At 39.0% G+C, this 21,171-nt stretch overlaps 1 protein-coding gene across 3 annotated transcripts in view; it reads left to right on the top strand.

Annotated features, from left to right (window-relative positions):
* Window positions 1-21,171, top strand: part of NCOA2 (nuclear receptor coactivator 2) — a 186,153-nt gene that overhangs the window by 159,223 nt on the left and 5,759 nt on the right. For all 3 annotated transcript variants that reach the window (XM_053975978.1, XM_053975993.1, XM_053975984.1), the window contains 10 exons: window positions 1,432-1,641; window positions 3,416-3,631; window positions 4,263-4,392; window positions 7,416-7,581; window positions 9,357-9,635; window positions 10,464-10,541; window positions 11,073-11,310; window positions 12,006-12,183; window positions 14,438-14,636; window positions 19,960-20,049. In XM_053975978.1, the coding sequence (XP_053831953.1) occupies window positions 1,432-1,641; window positions 3,416-3,631; window positions 4,263-4,392; window positions 7,416-7,581; window positions 9,357-9,635; window positions 10,464-10,541; window positions 11,073-11,310; window positions 12,006-12,183; window positions 14,438-14,636; window positions 19,960-20,049 (1,784 nt within the window). The remainder of the gene's footprint in view (window positions 1-1,431; window positions 1,642-3,415; window positions 3,632-4,262; window positions 4,393-7,415; window positions 7,582-9,356; window positions 9,636-10,463; window positions 10,542-11,072; window positions 11,311-12,005; window positions 12,184-14,437; window positions 14,637-19,959; window positions 20,050-21,171) is intronic.

Genomic DNA, 21,171 nt, shown 5'->3' with positions numbered 1-21,171 from the left:
AGCAAACTGCTCTGAAACTGTCACTGAAGTTTAATTTTGCTTCAGTCCTTAGACTTCGTGATGCCCCTAATCTTGAGAAAGTAATTTTTGCTTTATAAGTAAATTTTGTTTGCTTAGTTGAACAGGGAGGCAAGATAAAACTTAAATCTCATGGTTAGGAATTAGGTGTATGTGATGTCATATATTTTCTGTACACACATATAAGCAAATACACCTGGCAGAGAACTTATGTTAAAAAAAATACAATGAGTTCCTGTAGTCTGATTTTATAAAATAAAAGTTAGAGACCTCTGTTGTGAGATATCTCTGTGTATTTTAACAAACTTACTTAACCCCATCTAAGTTTTCAGATTCAAAAGTAACACTACTTCGATCTAAAATAAGAAAGTATTAATTTAACTTCTCAGTAATGTGATGAACACAGAAACACAGAAGTAGCTGTAAGGATGCTGTTACATCAGAGCCTCTTCTAGGGGAAGCTATCAGAAAGTATTGCAAATAATATTTTCGCCAAAATTTTTCATTTACTTGCATGTATTTTATGGGTATGATTGGAAATTGAATCAAAGCTACAAGGTCAGTGTTTGATTCATGTTTGAGAACTAGTTGAGCACACAGGATGCTTTCATGCATTGGAACATTGCCCAAAGACCAGCTGAGCCAGATGCTTGCCAGTCACAGTCTGGAACTCACTTTGCTGAGGCAGTCCACCGTTTTATTTGCAGAGGCTGATATTAAAAGAACAACCCAGAAGAAAGTAGTTACATAAAGGTGGCAGTAACTATCAAGGATGGTTCTTTTTTTACCAGAATATTATGGTGACACAACTCTGTTTCTGGACTGATTTTTTGTTGTTGCTGAATCACAGAAGTAATTCTTTTCATTAATGACAAAAAATGTAAAAACCAAAAAATTAAGATAGACATATTGAAATGGGGCTATAGGATCCAATACAGAGTCAGTCTGTCCTTCATTTTGAAAACTTCTTGAGGGGTAGAGCTTATGCTGGAAAACTTTCCAAACTGAGATAATTCCTAACAATCTGCCTCAGGATGGCATCTGCATGCAATTACAGTCCTACTAGGTATAAGATTAATTGGCAGTAGTATGCACATCACATCGTGGTGTATTTTGCTGTAGTGGCTCTTCTGTCAGTTAAATTGTATAATTTAAAGTTTTTTTAAATATACATCATATCTGGTTTGTGTTTAGTGTCAGAATGTTCCATTTTTAAATTTATATTTAAATGTCAAGAAGGGATGTTTCTCACACAGAGTAAATTATGCAACATTAAATAGCTGAGCCCAAGAGCTTTAATTGTGTCTAGGTTCTTTTCTTCTTTTCCTTTTTTTTTTTTTTTTTTCCTTTTTTAAACCTAGTGAAGTTTCCATTCTTGTAACTTTGCTTTTTTTCTTTGCTCCTCCTGTCTAGCTTTTAATAACCCACGAGCAGGGCAACTGGGCAGGTTATTACCAAACCAGAATTTACCACTTGACATAACACTGCAGAACCCAACAGGTGCAGGAACTTTCCCACCCATAAGAACGAGTAGCCCCTACTCAGTGATACCTCAGCCGGGACTGATGGGCAGGAATGAAGGGATGATAGGAAGTCAAGGAACTTTAGGCAACAGCAGCGCAGGTAAGATGATTTTCCTTTTTTTTTTTAAATATACTTGAGTAACAGGCTATAGCATGTGCAGCTTAACATTGGAGCTAATACCAGTGCAGATTATTACTGTCCATGAAGTCTGGAAGCAGTTATGTTTTGTGGGATGTTATGTATTGGCATATTTATTTTGAATTTCTGTGTCTGCATAGTTTTAGTCCTGCCTTTTATGCACTGCTTTTTACCTACCTATAGAGATGGGTCTTTCAAAATGAAATCATGGGCAATACTGTTGCCCTTATGACATTGGCTTTGCCCTCGATTATTCTTTATTTAATAACCTTAGCTCCTTTTTGGGAACCATCAGATGTTGCAATTAACAATATGTTCACCTAATAATGAACAAACATATAGCCTGTTTGACAAGAAAAGTGTGGCTGATGGATTTATTTCAACTAGTGCTTATTCTAAGATTGTGCAAGTGTGCAGCAACCACTGTATGAGCTCTGAGTAAATAAGTGGGCATTGTAAATCCTCTCAGCTGGCTATTTGGTGTCAAATTTGTATATTTAGTTGGCATCAGTCTTAAAAGAGACATGCAGCCAAAAGCTGGAAGATTTTATTTAAGCAGTTTAGAGATCAACTTGTATTCTTTCAAGCGTCCTCTTACTTTCATGTTCTGTATACATATTAGAGGATTTTCTTCATCTTATGTATACAAGTTAGAGAATATTATTGTGTCCCTGCCTTGCTCTACCACAGCACATCTTTCAGCTGATAAAATATGTACACAAATGGACCGAACCTGGGGATGTAACACTAAAGCAAATTTTTTACAGCACTGAAACAAAGACCCTCTTCAGAGGGTTTTTTTCTGGTTATAGGTCACCAAGTATTTGAACTGATAAGTAATAATTGTTTGTGTGGCTTTTAGTATTCATTTAGGGATGTTGCATAATGCAACTGAAAAGACCAGTCTGAATCAGTAGTCCAACCTAAAATCAGTGTTTTATCTACTCCCTTGACTCATATAAAAATGAAATGCATAAGTACTGTGTCTGCTGTCTTTGGGGCTTGGGGGTTTTTGTGTTGGGTTTTGCTTGAGGCTTTTTGGCTACTGTCAGAGTGTAGTATTTGATATATTCCAAGTGTAAATAAAACATATCAGTTGTTTACAGTAGATGTGGGAGGACTTCCCCTATAGTAACGGTAATGAACTTCAGCATCTATCGGAAAGTTCCTGTGAGTAATTTCCCTGCACTGTACATCGGTCTGAGATTATCTGGGTGAGCCTTGAAGCGCTGAAGGCTCTGGGTTCCAAGTGAAAGAAGTGGCCAAAAGGTGTTTGCAGAACACAAATTGATGGTCAATCCTTCTCATTTATAAGTGTGTTTAGTGTTAACATGTTGTTACTCAAGTCCCCATTCTCACTTAGCACTTGGAAAGTAAAGCACTGACACACATCAGCAAACGTGATTCATTTCCTGAGGAAGGAAGTTAAGGCTATCCACACACCCTCAGCACCTGTTGCAGACTGCATGTGGGAACACTTACCCTGAGCAGCATTTCGGAAATGATAAAAGGGTCTTCCTCTTGTAAGATGTATCACAGTCTCCAGTCCCTCAACTAAGCAGCATAAGGCATCGTTCTGCAGCTTTGCACATCTGGATGGGTAGTTGTGGTACAGTGTGCTTTGAGTGAAACTACTGCATTGGTATTGCTGAAAATGCAGCTTCCTCAGGCAGCAGTAGTGTTAAGGCTGTTCTGATCATGGGCTGGTACCTGAGTGTGTTTGGCTTTTGTGCAGGAATGATTGGTGGCAATGCCCCTCGGCCTGCCATGGCATCTGGAGACTGGGGCAGCCAGGCTCCCGCGGTGAGGGTGACCTGTGCGCCCACGGCTGGCACCATGAATCGGCCGGTGCAAGCAGGCATGATCCGCAACCCCACGGCCAGCATCCCCTTGAGACCCAGCAACCAGCCTGGCCCAAGGCAGATGCTTCCATCTCAGGTCATGAATATGGGTAAGTCCATGTGGAGCTGTTCCTTTTGGCGCACGCTGGATTGTTAAAGATGAAGCAGGAGAAAAAAAAGAAAGTAAGAAATCCTCAGTTCATTTACAGATTCAATAAGAACCATATTTCACAGTGAAATTTTCCTGTGGACATGGGAAAGAAGGTGTCTAAAATGCTGAATTTTAACACATGTTTTGAGATGGACAGTTCCTGCTACTTTGTAGCTCCACGGTTGTGTGGCCAAAGAGAGAGAACATGAGGTTGCCTTGGTTCACTAAAGACTGTGGAGTTTTTTTAGACTAAATGCTGTGGAATGATAATTGTTCCTGGTCACCTTTAAAGCAAGTGCATTATAATACTGACTCTATGTACAGTCTTTTTCTTACGCTTGTCTTACTCATTTTTGCATCTACGATGTTGTATCTGCTATTTTATAATTTCGAACTATCAGAATACTCATGTTTTCTCAAAATTTAAAAGGAAATTTTAACAAAAGAATAATGATGCTTTTAAGTGTAATGTTGCTGAAGTCTTAATGCTTTTGTTTGCTTTTACCATAAAATAGGTAACTCATTTGAAAGAACTAACATGCAAGTAGCTTCTCTTCAGAAAAGTTACATGGTTATTTTTTCTTAATTAGGGCCATCTGAATTGGAAATGAACATAGGAGGACCTCAGTATAGCCAACAGCAGGCACCTCCAAATCAGACTGCACCATGGCCAGACAGTATCTTGCCTATAGAACAGGCAACTTTTGGTAATCAGAACAGGTGAGTCTTGGTGTCACATCAGAACACAGAGATTTTGCAAGCCTGTAATTTACACACGTCATGGAAATGAAGTTCTACATAAAACATTCACCAAATGTACATCAATTTAATTTTTTTATTATTTTGTGCTCATTAAATGTATGTGTGTTTCAGTAATATTTATAAACGCTCTCTTTGCTGTGTAATTATTTGAGTGAATTGAAAGTTCTGTATCACAGTGAATGCTGCCAGCACTTGAGGTATAGTTGCATCATTTTTCACCTCTGGAGCATTAATGTGGGCATGATTCTGTCTGATTTTGCTGTTCTTATTGTTAACAATTACACTTTAAATGTGGAAGAGTGCCAGTAATACTAGCCATGACTGTGTAGTCATAGTATCTGTCCCTTCCTGCAGCAGGGTAGCATTTTAAGTGATGTAGGACATGGTTAATTATGTTTTGTTTGGGTTTCTTTAATTGACCTAAATTCTATAAAAGAGGAGGAAGGAAAGATGAAGTGAAAGGAAGGCTGCCTCTTCCCTGAAGTTAGCTCCTCCTCAGGTAATCAGAACTGCAGTTTGGTCACAACTCATTAACTCATATGTAATGTATTAATAACTTCATTCATTATCAAGACTTTTAAATGATGGCACTACTGTTGTAAGCAGCTTACACGTCTTAAAAAAGAGCCATGTCTTCTGCAAAAGGTTTGCAGCTTACTTTAGAGAGACTTTGCATATATGGAATGTCTAAGGAATGCAAAATGGATAAGCAAGTGCAAAATGTTGAAATATTTTCATTTGTGTAAGTAGTAAATCGAGGGATCACTGAAAAGAAAATTAAGTGGGTACATTTGGAAAAAATGTATGTTTGAAAAAAATGTTAATCTTCTGACTACATTCTCTTAGTTTTCATTAGGATGCCTGAAAATATTATCCATAAGTATTTGTGGCATTTACTTTCTTATATTCCATGCTTTTTGAGATATTTCCTAGTGTTTTCCTCAGTTAGCATATCCATATGCAAAATGCACTATTTGTATAACTGAATTATTCACTTAAAAAACTACACCTTAAAAGAAAATTTAGGGTCGTGTCTGGTCAGCAAGCCAGGCAGTTAATTATTCCATTTTTTTACCTTTGCATTTCTCATAATTTCTTTATAATGGAATAATTTCCTTATTTCCTTAGAGTTAATTTCCTTACAGCTGAAGATGGTGGAAAAAAGTCCCCATTGCATTGCATCTGAAAGTAACAGTATTTTGATCATTTACACCCCAACCAGAGACAATTAATTGGTTGATGCTGCCATTTCTTGCTTTATTAATCCCCAAGATTGCTATTTTTATAATCTGATGGTTGTCATATATTAAATAAGTAAAAATAATTCTTAAATTAAAATTGTCAGTGGGGTATATAAAAGAAATGGAGAAATTGTAAGTAATTGTCATTTTTTAATATACAGAATTTGACAAATGTTTTAGTTTTCTTTATCATGTGTGTTCACACTCATTTGCAATTTCAGAGAGGGTTTTTTGCTAGCCTCATCAATTGTTTTTCCATATAATGGATCCCTTCTTAGAAGTTACCTTTAGAGTTTGTAAGCAGTTTGAATCAAAGGATTTTTTTTCTCTTTCCTCTTTGCTGATTTATAATTTCATCTATGAGCATTAGAGAAATTTCTCTATATATGAGTTTGATTAATACTTTGCAATGTTTTAAAGGTGTGTTATATATTCTTCCTATTTTTTTTTACTGTCTGGGAACCAATTAAAAATAATATATTTTTATTAGTTTTCCTGCCTGCCATCCTTTGAGTTCATTCAGTGTGCAGCCTGACGATGCAGCTCTCCCACTTAGCTTTGACACAGAGATTAGACTTCCATGGCAACCATATATCTCATTATGGAAACTAAACACACAAACATGTTTCTTTGTTTTTTCTAAACAGACATGTAAAAAGGGTTCACATATAGTGCTTTTCCTCCCTCCATGGGTGACAGCTTTTGTTGTCTCTGAGTAATTATCTGGGATGGGATTCTTCCATGATGTGCATATTGTAGCTGCCTTTGCCTGCAGAATGCTCTGCTCTTTTTATTTTCTGTTGCAGTTTTGTGGTAGCGTGCATGAAGCAGGGCAGGTGTGTGAACTGCAGAACAAAAACATGTCATTTGGCTGCAGATAAGGTGTTATTTCAGATTTAGTTTGTTTCTCAGGAAGTTTTGTCCTTTGGGTTTATAACAAACCTTTATTCTGCCATTGTAACTGCAAGTGTGCTTCGCATACAAATTCAGGGGTGAGGTAAGCAGGATTTATAGAGTCATCACATGCTGCCTGACAGTACCCAAATTCTTGCTGATGTCCTTCCAAGGCACATAACGAAGTGCATAAACTGATACCCAAGCGTGCATTTGGGGTGAGCTGATGCAGTGTTTTGCTGCAAGCAAAAAGGGGAATGTCCTTTTCTCCCTGCTCCCTCATGCTGTTGCCCAGCTCTTCCAGATGTTCAGCTTGTGCGAGATCAGACAATCCACGGACCCTTCTGTGACCTCTTTGGCTTGTTTAGCCTGATAGAAAACCAACTAAGGGGAGAGTCTATGGTAATGAGTACTACTTGTGGTAGTATACTTGATCTGACATGAGACATTCAAAGTTACAACTAGTTTTAAAAATAGTTACAGTTATAGTTTTAAAAAGTTACAACTAGTTTTAAAAATTTTAAAAGTTATTTAGCCTTCTGTCTTCAGTGACTATATTCTATACTGACTTCTTGGTTCCTCTGTTGACCTTGTAATATACAGGCAGCACTTGGGCTGCCTTTATTGGGCTTTCTTGCTTGTCAGATACACCATGCTTGTAGGGTCTTGACAGGCAGCAGTCTTTGGGTAGCATAACTTCCATCCAGAATAACTTTCTAACCAAAATTGGCAGTGATTAGAATAATTTCTGTCTCTACTTCTTAGTTCAGTGTGAGTACTAATCCTCTGATATTATTTCATGTTTTCCAGCAGCTGTTTAGCAGCCCTGTGTTCATGTTTTCACAGGCAACCGTTTGGCAGCTCACCAGATGATCTCTTGTGTAATCATCCTTCATCAGAGTCACCAAGTGATGAGGGTGCTCTTCTGGATCAGCTTTACATGGCATTAAGGAATTTTGATGGTTTAGAAGAAATTGACCGTGCTCTAGGAATACCTGAACTAGTGAGCCAGGTATCCTGAACGTGGTATTTTGCATGTATTAGATATTGCTTTTATAAAATATGTTGTCAAGGTGGAATTTAAAAAGTTGAAAACACTTCTTGCAAGCTAGGATGGTGGAAATCCATTTAATGGCTCAATGTCACCTTAAAACTTTCCCTCAGCCCATGGTAGTCAGAGGAACAGCTGTAGGGGGACAAAAGGTAAGATCATGGCCAGCAACAGACTACAGGAAAGAGGAATATAAGAGCATGAAGACCTAGGAGCAGAGGAGCAGGGTCAAGAGTTCAGTGTGATGGGGGCAACAAGATTTTGGATTAGCAAACCTGAGGTGAGTAAATTCACCCATGGTTGATTCCTTAGTAGATTAATATGTGTTAAGGGATGAGATTTATCTGAGGCAGCTGATTCCATTTCAAGCACTTAAACTGTAATTTTTTTTCTAAATTTTGAGCATGATTGCTACACTTTGTTCTGTGCTTTTTCATCCATTCTTCCCCAGTTATTTTTGTTGACTTCCACGTGGTTCTTGCCTTTTTCAGTCTTATATGGTGCAAAAAAATGTGGTAAAAATAAAAGTATTTTGAGTAAAAGTTAGTTCCTGACATTTCTGGCATCAGAATTTTATTTCCAAAATCAATTTATGTCTATACAATGACTTAATATTCTTAGAGGAACCTGCAATACCCATTTCATTCCCCAGCACTCATCAGCATCCTGAGCATAACTTGTGAACTAGCTCTGCATTTTAGATATGCAATAGGACCAGTGAAATTCTGCTTTGAACGTGAGAGAGCTATCTCCAAGCCTATTTGGTACAACACAGAAGTCAGTGAGGTGTAGAGCTGGAGATACAATTTATTGATGAACTTCAATGTTGTGCAATGAAACTTCCATGCAATATTATATAGGTTTTGGAATGCCACCACCAAAAAATATGAATAATGGTTTATTTCAAACTAAGCAGTAAATATGTTTCTATTTACTTAATAATTCAGTGGAAACAGTTAAAGGATCTTGCAGATAAGAGGACTGCTTCATTTTAAAATGTGTTTTTTAAAATAGCCTTTGAACATTTTACAGCAGCTTAAAGACTTTCATGAGGGCACTGAAATTTAGATTAACTTCATTTTCAAGGTCAGTGTGGAATAAGCTATAAAATTACTCTGGCTAGAGCAAATACTAGGGGAGTATCTAGAATGGAATTCAGAATTGTGTTTGTTTATTTATGCTAATGGATAATCAGTTAGTGCAAAAGTGCCCTGAAAGAATTAGGCACTCTGTTCACATTAGTTTCTGTAATAGTTTCAGGCATCTTTATTTGAAGTCATTATTTTGTTTAAAGATACTGATAAAAATCTACTTATTCATTTGTAATATCTTTGAATTTATCTCAGATTCAATGGCAAAAATACGGTAGCATCACTTCATTTACAGATTTTGATTTAGCATTTGTCGTTTCGGGTTTTTATTCATTAGAAGAGTAATGCAATGTCTGTGTAAAGAACACAAGAAAGATTATGGAGTTTTATTTAAAGAAAAAAACAACAAAACAAAGGAAAAGAGAGAGGAGGAATTTGTCTCCATGAATATATTTTGATACTCAAATATGCAATTCTGCTTATTTTTAAGTTCTATATTGAGGTAAAGAAAGCTAATGTAATTTTCTGTTTCAAAACATTCCCATGCTAGAAAGTTGTTTTTCCAGGCTGTCTGCATTAGTCCCGCATAATCCTCTGGAAAGCCGTGTCCCACCAACTGTTCCTATTGTTGGTGTATTTCTGCAGAGCCAAGCTGTTGACCCCGAGACCTTCCCGAGCCAGGAGTCCAGCATGCTGATGGAGCAGAAGGCTCCGGTGTTCTCGCAGCAGTACGCGGCGCAGGCGCAGATGGCGCAGGGCAGCTACGCGCCCATGCAGGACCCCAGCTTCCATGCCATGGGGCAGCGCCCGGGATACACCGCCCTGCGCATGCAGCCCCGGCCCGGCCTGCGGCCCGCCGGCATCGTGCAGAACCAGCCCAACCAGCTGCGGCTCCAGCTGCAGCACCGGCTCCAGGCGCAGCAGGTACAGCCCCTTCCGTGCCCCGCTCTCCTAGGTGGCCAGCTTGCTCCAAATAGACCGGGTGTTGCTTCATTCCACTTTTAAGCTAAAATATAACAGGAGCCACAATGAGTTTTGACAGGATAGTGCCTTGCACGTTCTCTTTTTTGATCTTCTTTTTTGGTATCTTCACATTGTTCTTTTATAATACAATACAAGAACATGACCAATATTAAAGCCTAGATCTCACTAAGTCTTTGAGCAAGGTTAAATTGGTACTTTTTGTTATATACATATTTTCTCTATTTGCTGTATCTTGACTCTTCTGCCAATCTAACTGCTTTTATTGCTGCCTGTTGCCTATATCCTACATCCTTTTTTTTCCCTTGGCCTTGGTCTGCTTCTGAGAATTAAGTTCTTGTTTTGTTTTTAAATACATAGGTTTGTAGTACTATCAGTGGGATATCAATACTTATTGTATTTAAGGAGGAAAGATCGTTTCTGCCTTCAATGATCAGGATAAGGTCTAATTTGGAGTAAACCTCAACAGTCCAATCCCAAAGTAAAAAAGAACATGAACTATGAAGGCAGCATGTTTTGTATAAACAGAGTAGTGCCTGGGTTGTTATTTTTATGCTGTATTATGTCTTTAAGAAACAGTATTCTGTGAATGGGTGTAGGATTTGAGGAGGAAAATTAGTCACTGCTTGGCTATGTAGAACTAGGTCTAAAGACCAGCTGATCAGGGAAGTATATCTGTATGACTCTGTATGTAACACTTCTTTTTTTCCCTTTCCTTCTAAAAACTTTTGGGTTTTGGTGTTGGGGTGGTTTGGTTTTTTTTCTCTTTAGAATCGGCAGCCACTGATAAATCAGATCAGCAGCGTCTCCAATATGAATCTGTCTTTGAGAACTGGAGTGCCAACACAGGTGAGAAAAATAGTACCTTTTAAAAAAGAAAGTCACTTCCATTTTTGCTTTCTTGCCCCAATATAATGCAATAGTAATGCTATGTGGCCAGTACAATTTCAATACAAATATTGTGATCTGTGTGATAGGGAGTATTTTTCTATTTCATTTCTGAGAGTCATTCCCATTTTTACATGGGATGGATGATTGTTTAATAAAGATTTTATATAACTGCATTTTTAACCATGCTTCTCATTTCCTAAAGATGTGTGTTTTTAATGAGCTGCTCCATTTGCAAATACAAATCACTGCAAATACAAATCACTGAAGCCTTAAACACTGGTATTATTTCAGTTACTGACTCTTGCAGTGTTGGAAGTCTTTCCCAGCAGAAGCATTAGAAAGATTATTCTCTCCTGGTTTATATTTCTGTTAGCTGTGTGATGAGGGGGAAAAAAGCTGGAATTTGAGATTGCTCTAGTGGAGATGCCTCTGCTGGCTGGGTTGCCTTGGAAGGGTTATTGATGGATGGGTGGTGTTGGTTTTCCCCAGGGCCCCATCAATGCGCAGATGCTGGCGCAGAGGCAGCGGGAGATCCTGAGCCAGCACCTGCGGCAGCGGCAGATGCAGCAGCAGCAGCAGCAGGTGCAGCAGCGGACGCTGATGATGCGAGGGCAAGGCTTGAGCATGACCCCCAGCATGGTGGCCACCGGTGGCATCCCGGCCACCATGAGCAACCCGCGCATCCCGCAGGCAAATGCTCAGCAGTTTCCATTTCCTCCAAACTATGGTACTGGTTCCACTCTCTCTCAGTGCATTTTGTCAGTCCTTACCTCCCCCATGTTCCCCCTAGTGCTGGGTCCGAGCCCAGGCTCTTGCCTGGCTCCCTGGGAACAGTGGAAAACATGGCAGTTTGGACCCCTTGGAAGTTCCACTTCCCTAGCTCTAGTACCAGTTACTCTCCAAGCACTGCTCTTTCTTTGAGCAGCAGCAGAAGTGCAGTATGTGTGTTTATATATAGATATATCCAGATAATATGTACACACACATATATGTGTATATATTTACTTGGACTCTGAATTTTGAGTGAACTAAACAAAAACCTCTTCAATTTAAGTAATATAAATCAGTTTTACATAAGGCATTCCATTTCTTACCCCTAACCCAATGTGTGATATAATTAATACTGTTTCCTTTCTTTGTTTTACAAAGCTACAAACCACTTTGTTCTGAGCAATTACCTCCATACAGTTATTGTTATACAGTTTCTTTATTTATATCTACTGTAGAAGTTATGTTATAATTATATAAAATAATATGCTATGTGAAAGTTCTATTGATATAACAAATTATGTCCATCCAATCTAAATTTGATACCTACTCTTACCAGATGGTAAGACTGGTTAAAGACACATTTGCAGGTATGAGCTCTTGGTTAGTTTTAACTGAATGTACAGTGGGTAAATTTCTCATTTTCTTCTTCAGGTATTAGTCAGCAGCCCGATCCAGGCTTCACAGGGGCCACCACTCCTCAGAGTCCACTGATGTCACCAAGGCTGGCTCACACTCAAAGCCCCATGATTCAGCAGTCTCAGGCTAATCCTGCCTATCAGTCCTCTACGGAGATGAATGGGTGGGCACAAGGGAATATGGGTGGTAACAGGTAAATCCAGAAGAAAAGCAAAATGAACATACAGAGTAATGGGGTCATTTATGATCTACATGTATTTATGGGCTTATCTTATGTAACTGTTTGCGTGTTTGTTTGTTGCTAACTATCTATCCAAAAAGAGATTTATTTTCAATTTGGCTTGACAAATTGGTTTAAATTGTCTTCATACAAGGCAAAGTGAGTGCATAGCTAAAAGGCCTGCATCCACACAATGCATTGCTTTATCTGTTATAACTGATCAAACACTGTATGCCCTTAAGAAGCACCTGTGCTGCGCAGTGAACTCCAGCCTAGTGTTTGTGTGGATGCATTTCTTCTGCATATGATTTTCATCCCACACTGCTTTCTACATGGCTGGATCAGCTAATCCAGAGCCTATGCATTCTGCTGCTCTGGAATTGCAGTGACTGGATTATCACCTCCCACTTTAAATGCTGGAGTGTAACCAGGTTCAGCCCATTAGTACTTGCACATGCTGGGGGTCAGCATATGCTGTCATTCCCTGACAGCATTGCAGCAATACCTCACGCATGCAGTCACCTTTACAGCCGAGGCCCTTGCCCCAGTGGGTGTAGCTCTAATAATCAGTCTGTCCAAATCAAATGGGTTGGATGTTGAACACTATCACTAGGCAGCAATGAGCTTCCAGATAGCAGTGATCTGAGCTTTTCCTTGGAAAATGGGAGTAGCTGTCAGGTACAGCCTGTATCAGTTGGCACTGGGGTGCACACAGCTGTCTCTAGCACAGTGCTTTTGTCATCCTGAAGTTCCCAGGTTTACTGTCCCTAGCACAGCAACAAACCTTTTTCTTGCTAGTTGACAAAGATTTAATAAACACAAAACACCAGTATTTTATTGATGAGGCTAATCCAAGTAAAGTTCCCCCTAAAGCAGCTGATTTATCTCTTATCCTCATCCTTGTCCATGCCTCATCCTCACGGTCGTTCTGAAACATCTGCAGGAGGCATAGCTGCCACTGTCATGTCTTCTGCCAAAAATGGCAGCAGGGGCAGCTCCATAAGTCCAGTGGTTGGCTTTGCTAAACTGCAGCTCTACAGCAGAGACATGTCAAATGTGCTTAGACAAGCCACTGAGTATTCACAATGATCTGTAGTGTACTGTTTCAGCCATCCAAATAACAACTTAAAAATTGAGTGAGGTGGCCTGAAAAGACATGGAATTGGAAGGAAGAGAATGGTGGGATTTTCTGGGTTTGGTCCTGTGCCCAGAATGCCATTGCCCTCCACCTGGTCTCAGAGTGCATAGCAATAGCCAAACAGAGTACCCAAGTGCAAGGTTGAGTGTTAACCCTGAAAGATTTCCTCAGCTGTGGGAGCAGTGCTTCACAGGGAATGGGAAGTCAGCCACTGATACTGAGACACAGCAGCCCTTCCACTATTTCAGCCTAATGCATATCTTCTAAACAGACACATTGTCAGTAATAATTCCTTCTTTGGCTGTTGGATTATGTTCAAAGACTAGAAAAGACTGATGTGTAAACAGTGTGTAAACATATTTTAGGAAATGTAAAGAAGTCTGTCATACAGATTTCAACACAATGGGAAGGAAGATACTGTCCAGAAAGCATTTGGACTGAATAAAGTCTAGGGTGAGGTTTCCCACAGTTACTCCCCCCATAAGTTGTTCAGAAATGCCCTCAAAAAAACACAGACGGTAATTATCTTAGACTTTATGTTGTTTCTTACAGTGCCACATTTTCAAAACCTGATGCTAGGACCTAGTAAATAAATTTCTGCACAATTGCATGTCTATATTTGCGAGCCCACTTGCCATAAATGTATGTGCAAATCTGGTATTTGTATATGCAAATAGCCTATTTTGCAAAAAAGAAAGTTTATTACCCTGTCTACAATTTCAGCTCAACAGTCCTGCACTGTGCTAACACTGGAGGTTAAAGGTGTTTTCCTCTCCCTCCAAACATTACTTTAAAATACATACCAAGCTCCTTTAGACAGCTAATTGGCTGTTCTTGCATGTGCATAGCAGATTTGTACTCTGCCATAGTTTCACACACAAAGGCATGCATTTTTGTACACAGACATGGGACCTTAAATTTTGAAAATCTACTCCTTAGACATTAATGTAGCTGAAAACTAGTTTTTCCTTTCAAGTTGGAATAAATGACAGTATATACAAATTCTAGCTTAAGATATAATTTTAAAAGTTTCTTAGTGGCTTCAGCATTCTATGTCTGACACATTGCTTTTTCCATTCCTTGCTGTAGCATGTTTTCACAACAGTCCCCACCACATTTTGGGCAGCAAGCAAGCACCAGCATGTACAACAATAACATGAACATCAGTGTATCCATGGCAACCAACACAAGTGGTATGAACAACATGAACCAGATGACAGGGCAGATCAGCATGACCTCAGCGACCTCTGTGCCTACATCAGGGTTGTCCTCCATGGGTCCTGAGCAGGTGAGAATCTAAGGATGTGAGATGACAAGCTAGAGGATTTGCTTTTACTTCCAGTAGTTTTTTAGGTCCACTGCATTATGTTTCTCTTACAAGTTGTACTGAGAAATGATGATGTTAAAAGGGCTTTGGTTTTAGCTCTGCACTTGAATAGCCAAGGTGACCAGTGAGGTAGAGAGAGCTCTGTAGCTAGCTTCTGGACTTCCATGGGATGCACATGCTGATGGTATCTCCTGTTCTCAGTAGGTAAGTGTCTGTAGCACAGTTGCAGTTGCTGATGTTCCCAGCAGTGGAGGCTAGAATTGGATGGCAGGCAGCTGCTTCCTAGAGAGAAGAGTGCAACCTGCCTGTTTGGGCAGGGTTTGAAAGATGCTTCAACTGCCACAGTATTTGTAGTCCCAAACAATAAATATTCAATCAGCTTTCAGAGTTATCCATGTGGCAACTTTACAAGCACTAAATGCACATATTTTTGTAATGTGGTGCATATAAAATAGGTTACTGAATCAATAGGTAAGTAACCTGTTCTTTTCTGCTGAGAGGATGTTTACACACTCATTCTTATTTGATACTGCTACGTAGGATATCTGAAATAAGAAAAAATAACATTTCTGTTTGTCAACCTGCAATTAAACTCTCTCAGTACATTATTAAGTGTTTGAAAAACAAATCCTGTTAATTAACAGGTTCATATATTTATTTCAAAGATGACATTCAGCTTGTTCAAAACACAGCTTGCTCAAAAACACAGGCTTGAAATGATGGACTTTTCTTAGAAATATTGGCAGGAGGGTACCTCTTGTGTATTCAGGTAACATCTCCTGCTATGGACATCTCTTTCTATAACTTTTTTCTGATACCATAATGTTCCAGTTTGAAGCTGGTTATGTTGATGGTTTGTTAATATATGACTTTTTTCCAGCCTAAATTTGATAACGGAGTATTTACTTTTCCAATGTTGTCCTTCACCTTAAATACTCTTTTCTTCTCCTGTATTTTAGAAAGATTCTATCAACATTTTTTGTTAGTTTGGGTAGATTTTTTTTGTTTAGTTTTGGGTTTTGTGTAAGCCAAAACTTGTAAGCCAAACAAGCCATGCTTTTTCAGTCCCATAGGCTTTAAACTCCCTTTGCTTTCCTGCAGCTGTTCTAGTTTAAATCAGTATTTCCTAAGCACCAGAGCCATGTGCATGACACTAGTTCTTCCCCATTTCTCTTGGAATACTCTAACAGATATAGCTGCAGATCACATTTGTCTTTTACACCTGCTACATACTGGTGACCCAAAGTAATTTTGATACTCCCAAATCTGTCACCTTCTCTGATATTCCCAGTTGCTAAGCCAAATTATAGCAGACTTTATTATTAGTTACCGAGTTAATAGAGTTGCACACATTTACTGTAGTTAAACAATAGTAAAACCAAATAAGAAAAGAAAGGGGATTTAAAGGTTATGACCTGATCTGATTTCTCAGCATACCCATGCTACACAATTTTTCCTAGGAACCTGAATTGACAAACTGCATTGTAAACAGGGATCTGGTTTTATTTCAAAGATTTCCATGCAGGCTACTGTTTCACCTGGCACAGCTGTCACACTGCTTTTCCTTCCTGTTAGACTACAAGATCTTGTTTCAAGATAACATTTATCTAACTTCCAGTAAGCTAAATAGGCTGAGGTTCTTTATCCATCTCAACATCTGGGTTTCAACCCATCAGTCCCTTTTTTTGGATCTACTTTAAATTCTGTTGTTGTAACCTGAAACACGAATGGAGTAACCAGAGACAGTGATTTAACAGTGACTGCACCAAAGCTATGTAGAGTCAAGTTCTGCTTGTAATTTCTCTTCCACTGTATGGGTTGTCTTGGTTCTTTTGGTGACAATGTCACACTGAAACCCTTACGATGGTTCCCCAAATTCTCCTCAACACATTCTACATAGATGAAACCGGCATTCTTTGTTCCCAAAAGTATTGCCTCCCTCCTGTCTCCATCAAACTGCATTTCTTAGATTGAGTCTGTTAAAGCAAAGTGCTGTGGCTCATTCTGTGATAGTAACCTGTTTTCCTCCTGATTTACCACCCAGCATTGTGTCATCTGCAAGTAAATGTTTTATGCTTGATCTAGGTCAGAGGTGGCCAGCTGACAGCTGAGGGGCCATTTCTGGGCCTCGAGACAGTACTTTTTAGTCCTCAGGAATGTGCTGTACTGCTTTGCATTTTCTTTCTTGAGAAACACAAGTAACTAAAAATGTATACTTGAACACTAAAATTGACAACTTTTTTTTTCCTGTTTTCAGGGCATAGTGTTTTACTTAAGTGACATCTTTATTTAGCAATTGACCTAGACTCTGATGAACTTTTTTGTAACTGGTGGTTTTCAAAATGACTGTATTTTCTGTAATTCTGCTGACTGTTGCCATTTCATTCATTCTTTGGGGTTTTCTTATATTGTCACCTACACTTCTGTTTACTTATTCAGTGTCACTTTTTGTTCCACAATACATAATTTGAACTTCACATGCTTGTCTCTTTCTAACCGCAGTGAGACTAACAGTGATTCACTGTTACTCTCTGCAAATTTGTTCTAGCTTTTGAAAAAAAAAACAACTCAACATTATTACTATTGGATGGTTTTGGAAGTAAGATCTTACTACTTAATAATAAACAGCTGGACTGACTTACCTGGTGAGAAGCAGGTGTATTACCCCTGGTACCAGATTTTGTTGGCTCTCTCCTCTCTTGTTGTGGCACTATGCTGCATCATACAGATATATCCAGAGCTCAGAAATACTAAGTTTGGTGTTTATCTGATCATTCTTCTTTTATTTCCAACTTCTTTTGTTTACCACCTGGGCTCCCAGCATCACCAAGCAAAACCCAAAATGGGCTTGGTAATTATTATATACTTAGAGGCTCTTTTCTATATTTGAGGAATGAGATCTTGTCTCATTATCATCTTCTCTCTTATAATTACATTAAAATCTCTTCAGGCTGCTATTACTAGTGTTTCTTCTAGGAGGCTGCTGCCAGGAATGCTGAAATGCTGGCAGCCAGGCCTGCAGGTTCCTCTTGTCCAAAACAGCTTCCCCAGTCATCAAGAATGTAAACCTTCCTGGTGTTGAAATATTCAGAGATCTTACTGTGCCCTTGTCCTCATTTTCTTGTTTGCACAGTGGACTACTGCCATGGTTTTGCCTGTTACCTATTTTGCGTCATGGATCCGTGCTATTTACTGAGCTATCAAAGAAGCAGTTTGAAACCTATGCAAGAGAAGAGGCTTTTCACTGTGTCATGTAAACCCCTATTTAGAAGTCCAGTCAGAGTAGTTGTGTATTAATCTGCATAGGGCAGTACTCCCCAGGCCAAAATTATCATGGCATTTAAGAAGAGTTATCTTGAAATGGTGTTTTGATTTTGTTCAGCATACCAAATTAAAGGAGCTCTGGAGCGGTAGTAAGCTTTGTTATACACCTTGTATATAACTTTGTTTTTTGGGAGACTATTAATTTTGGTTAATTGCAAAGAAATTGTAAAACGTATTTGTTCTTTTTCAGTCAGACCTCATATATGATAGCACCACTTTACCTTTCTTCAGAAAATTGTAAAAAACTTTCCATTTCTTTGGCCTTCTCCATACTTTTCTAATTGAATATTTTGCAGTCAGAAAAGTTAATGTGGGGTGTTCAAAGGTCTTCTGAAGCAAATGTATTAATATAACAAAATAGTAGGGTTTTTTTTGTTGTTGTTTTTTGAGTTTGGGTTGGGTTTTTTTATATCTGATCTTATGTCAGTCAGGATTCTTGCATCATCACTGGCAAAGAGATTCTCCTTCATTGATGCCTTTTTTTGTGGCCTGGAGCCACCTTCCTCTTCTGTACATGTCCTAAGTGCCATGAGGCAAATCATGCAGTCATCTTTTGGTTCCAAAACTGCTGTTGATTCAGGATACAATTTTTTTATTTCTGCTTTCATTTTTACCTCCCTTTGTCTACTGAACAATCAGAAAAGGTATTTGTGCTTGCACATTCTAATGAATGTTGATTAGTAGCAGAAAGCACTTTTTAAACATGGATTCAGTTGCATGCAGATAGAGCTGCAAAGCTGTCTATTATCTTTCTTTCTGACAATAATGTGGTTTTCTTTCCTTCTGGTTTAAATTTTCACATCCAGGTTTAAAAATGTCTCCAAGAAGAAGAAAGCATCACTAGGAGGCTTGCAGCACTTAATCAATTTCTTTGGAGTCAAAATTCCTAAGGCAAAAATATTTTAAGTTTTTAATCTTTCCCATTGAATTGTAGTCTTTTCTCTGGCAGGATTGGAAACCAGTCTTTAGGTGATTGCATATGAATGCATTTTTCAAAATCAGTGAATGGCAACAGAAATAACAGTTGGGAGGACCTGAAATGAGAAGGCTTTGTGTAGTGAATTCAAGACAATCTTCCTCAACAGGAGAAGGCTGAGACAGGGTCTTACCAATATGTATGTCTGAGGGAGAGTGTCAAGAGAATGGGATCCACTCTGAGGGAGTAGAATTGACTCAAGAAAGTCTTCCTAGAAAGAGGTTTCTTTCTTTCTCTGTTAAATTTGTAAGGAAAACTGTTTCTTCTAATATTTCAGAACCTTGCTGAAGGGCTCTGTTTTGTATTTTATGCCAGTTCCTACATGGTGAGATGAATCCTTTGACTGAGAAAGCAATGCTGTAAATTTGGCAAATTACACATGACTAAGCATGACAGACTTTTTGGTTGTGCAGAAACATACAGCTTCAATACTTTCCTGTGACTGTGTTCAGAAAACTGTGGAGACCATCCTTTAGGAAAGCATGCCGCTGCACATTTTCCCATTTAATGTTATCTTTCTCCCATTGCTTATAAACAGAAAAGTATTGTTAAAACGAAGTCAGTAGTTGGTATAATTTAGCCTACAGGTTATCTCATCAGGCTTTGAAAAAAGTGTGTGGTGGTTTGCAAGCAGCAAAGCCACGTGTTACTGAAGTTAGGAAGGTAGTTACGTGTTTCTGCTTTCAGAACTTTGATAGCAGGGATTTCCTCTTCAGATAACACTGACATAATTTATGGAACCTGCTTTGTAAAATATGCATAAGGGTCATAGTATCAGGAATGAAATCTTTGCTATAAGTCAAACACATGCTGTGCAAGAGGAGTGCCTGGCTATACAGTCACTTCCCTGACTTTAGCATCGTCTCAGGAGTGGATGTTGGTACATGCAAGTAGTGTAATCGTCTGTAATGCTTCTTTTTAATTTCTAGCCCTCCTCCCAAGATATGTTTTTATTCATTCTCCTTAATATCTTGTTACCAATAGGTTAATGATCCTGCTATGAGGGGAGGCAATCTCTTTGCAAACCAGCTGCCTGGAATGGATATGATAAAGCAGGACGGAGATGCAGCACGGGTAAGAAATGGGGTACAGGCGCAGCAGAACTATGACTATACTGTGGCTGCAGTGGGTACGGTCCTTTTTTACTTACAAAGTTACAAGTGCCCTGGATAAGAGTAGTTAATGTGAGGGAGGATTGCTCTATAGACACAGAGAAGGAAGGAGGGAGGGGCAGACAGATGGACAGACAGACTGAGGGCGGCTGAGCGACGCGGGGGAGGCGCCATCTAGCGGCAGCCTCCTGGGCCAGGGCACGGTGAAGTTCCCTGCTCTTAAAGAGGAGGAATTTGAGTAATAGGAGAAATGGGAAACATCTGTCTGAAAAGTTAATAACATGAGTGAAAATGAAGAATGTGAAAGTACTGAGGCAGAAGTAACCATACATATATTTTATTGTATCCCTGTCTTTTTTGTATTCATATGTATTTAAAACTTCCTGGACTCCAATTCTCACACCTTCATTGCTTGTATAAATATACAAATGTCTGTCTCCAGGAGTGGGGGAGCTGTACATAAAAAATCTCTTCTGCAGCCATTTCATGGTCACTTTGATTAATAAAAAGATGCAGTGTATTCTGGTCTAGCAGAAGTTGTTATATACCAAGGCATTATTACAGAATCATAAATTGGTTTGGGTTAGAAGGGACCTTAAAGATAGCTAGTTCTAAATCCCTGCCATGGACAGGGACACCCCCCGCCATTAGACTAGCTGGCTCAAAGCCCCATCCAATACTGAATACTTCCAGGGATGAGTCATCCACAACTTGTCTGGGCAACCTTTTCCAGTGCCTCACCACATTCACAGTAATAATTTCTTCTTCTGTCTAATCTTAACCTACTCTCATTCAGTTTAAAGTCATTGCCCACTGTCCTGTTACTATGTGCCATTGTAGAAGGTCTCTCTCCAGCTTTCTTGTGGGCTTTTTTAGGTACAAGAGATAGTGGAGGGAAGTCAGGGTGCAGGTGGAAAGAAGTTAGTGGCATGGCTTTTGGCAGGGAATCTCTGGGGTGTAAAATCATAATAGTGGAGTCAGTGCCATGATAACGAGAAGGATAATGCATAAGAGAAGTTTTTTTTCACCTGAAGAAAAGCAACTTCTTCAAACCTCTCAAATTATTTTGGAAAGGTACATCAGA

The sequence above is a fragment of the Vidua macroura genome, chromosome 1 (genome assembly GCF_024509145.1).
Source record: "Vidua macroura isolate BioBank_ID:100142 chromosome 1, ASM2450914v1, whole genome shotgun sequence".
NCBI lineage: Eukaryota > Metazoa > Chordata > Aves > Passeriformes > Viduidae > Vidua > Vidua macroura.
The sequence above is the reverse complement of the archived record's forward strand: the minus strand, read 5'-3'. Positions and strand labels throughout refer to the sequence as shown.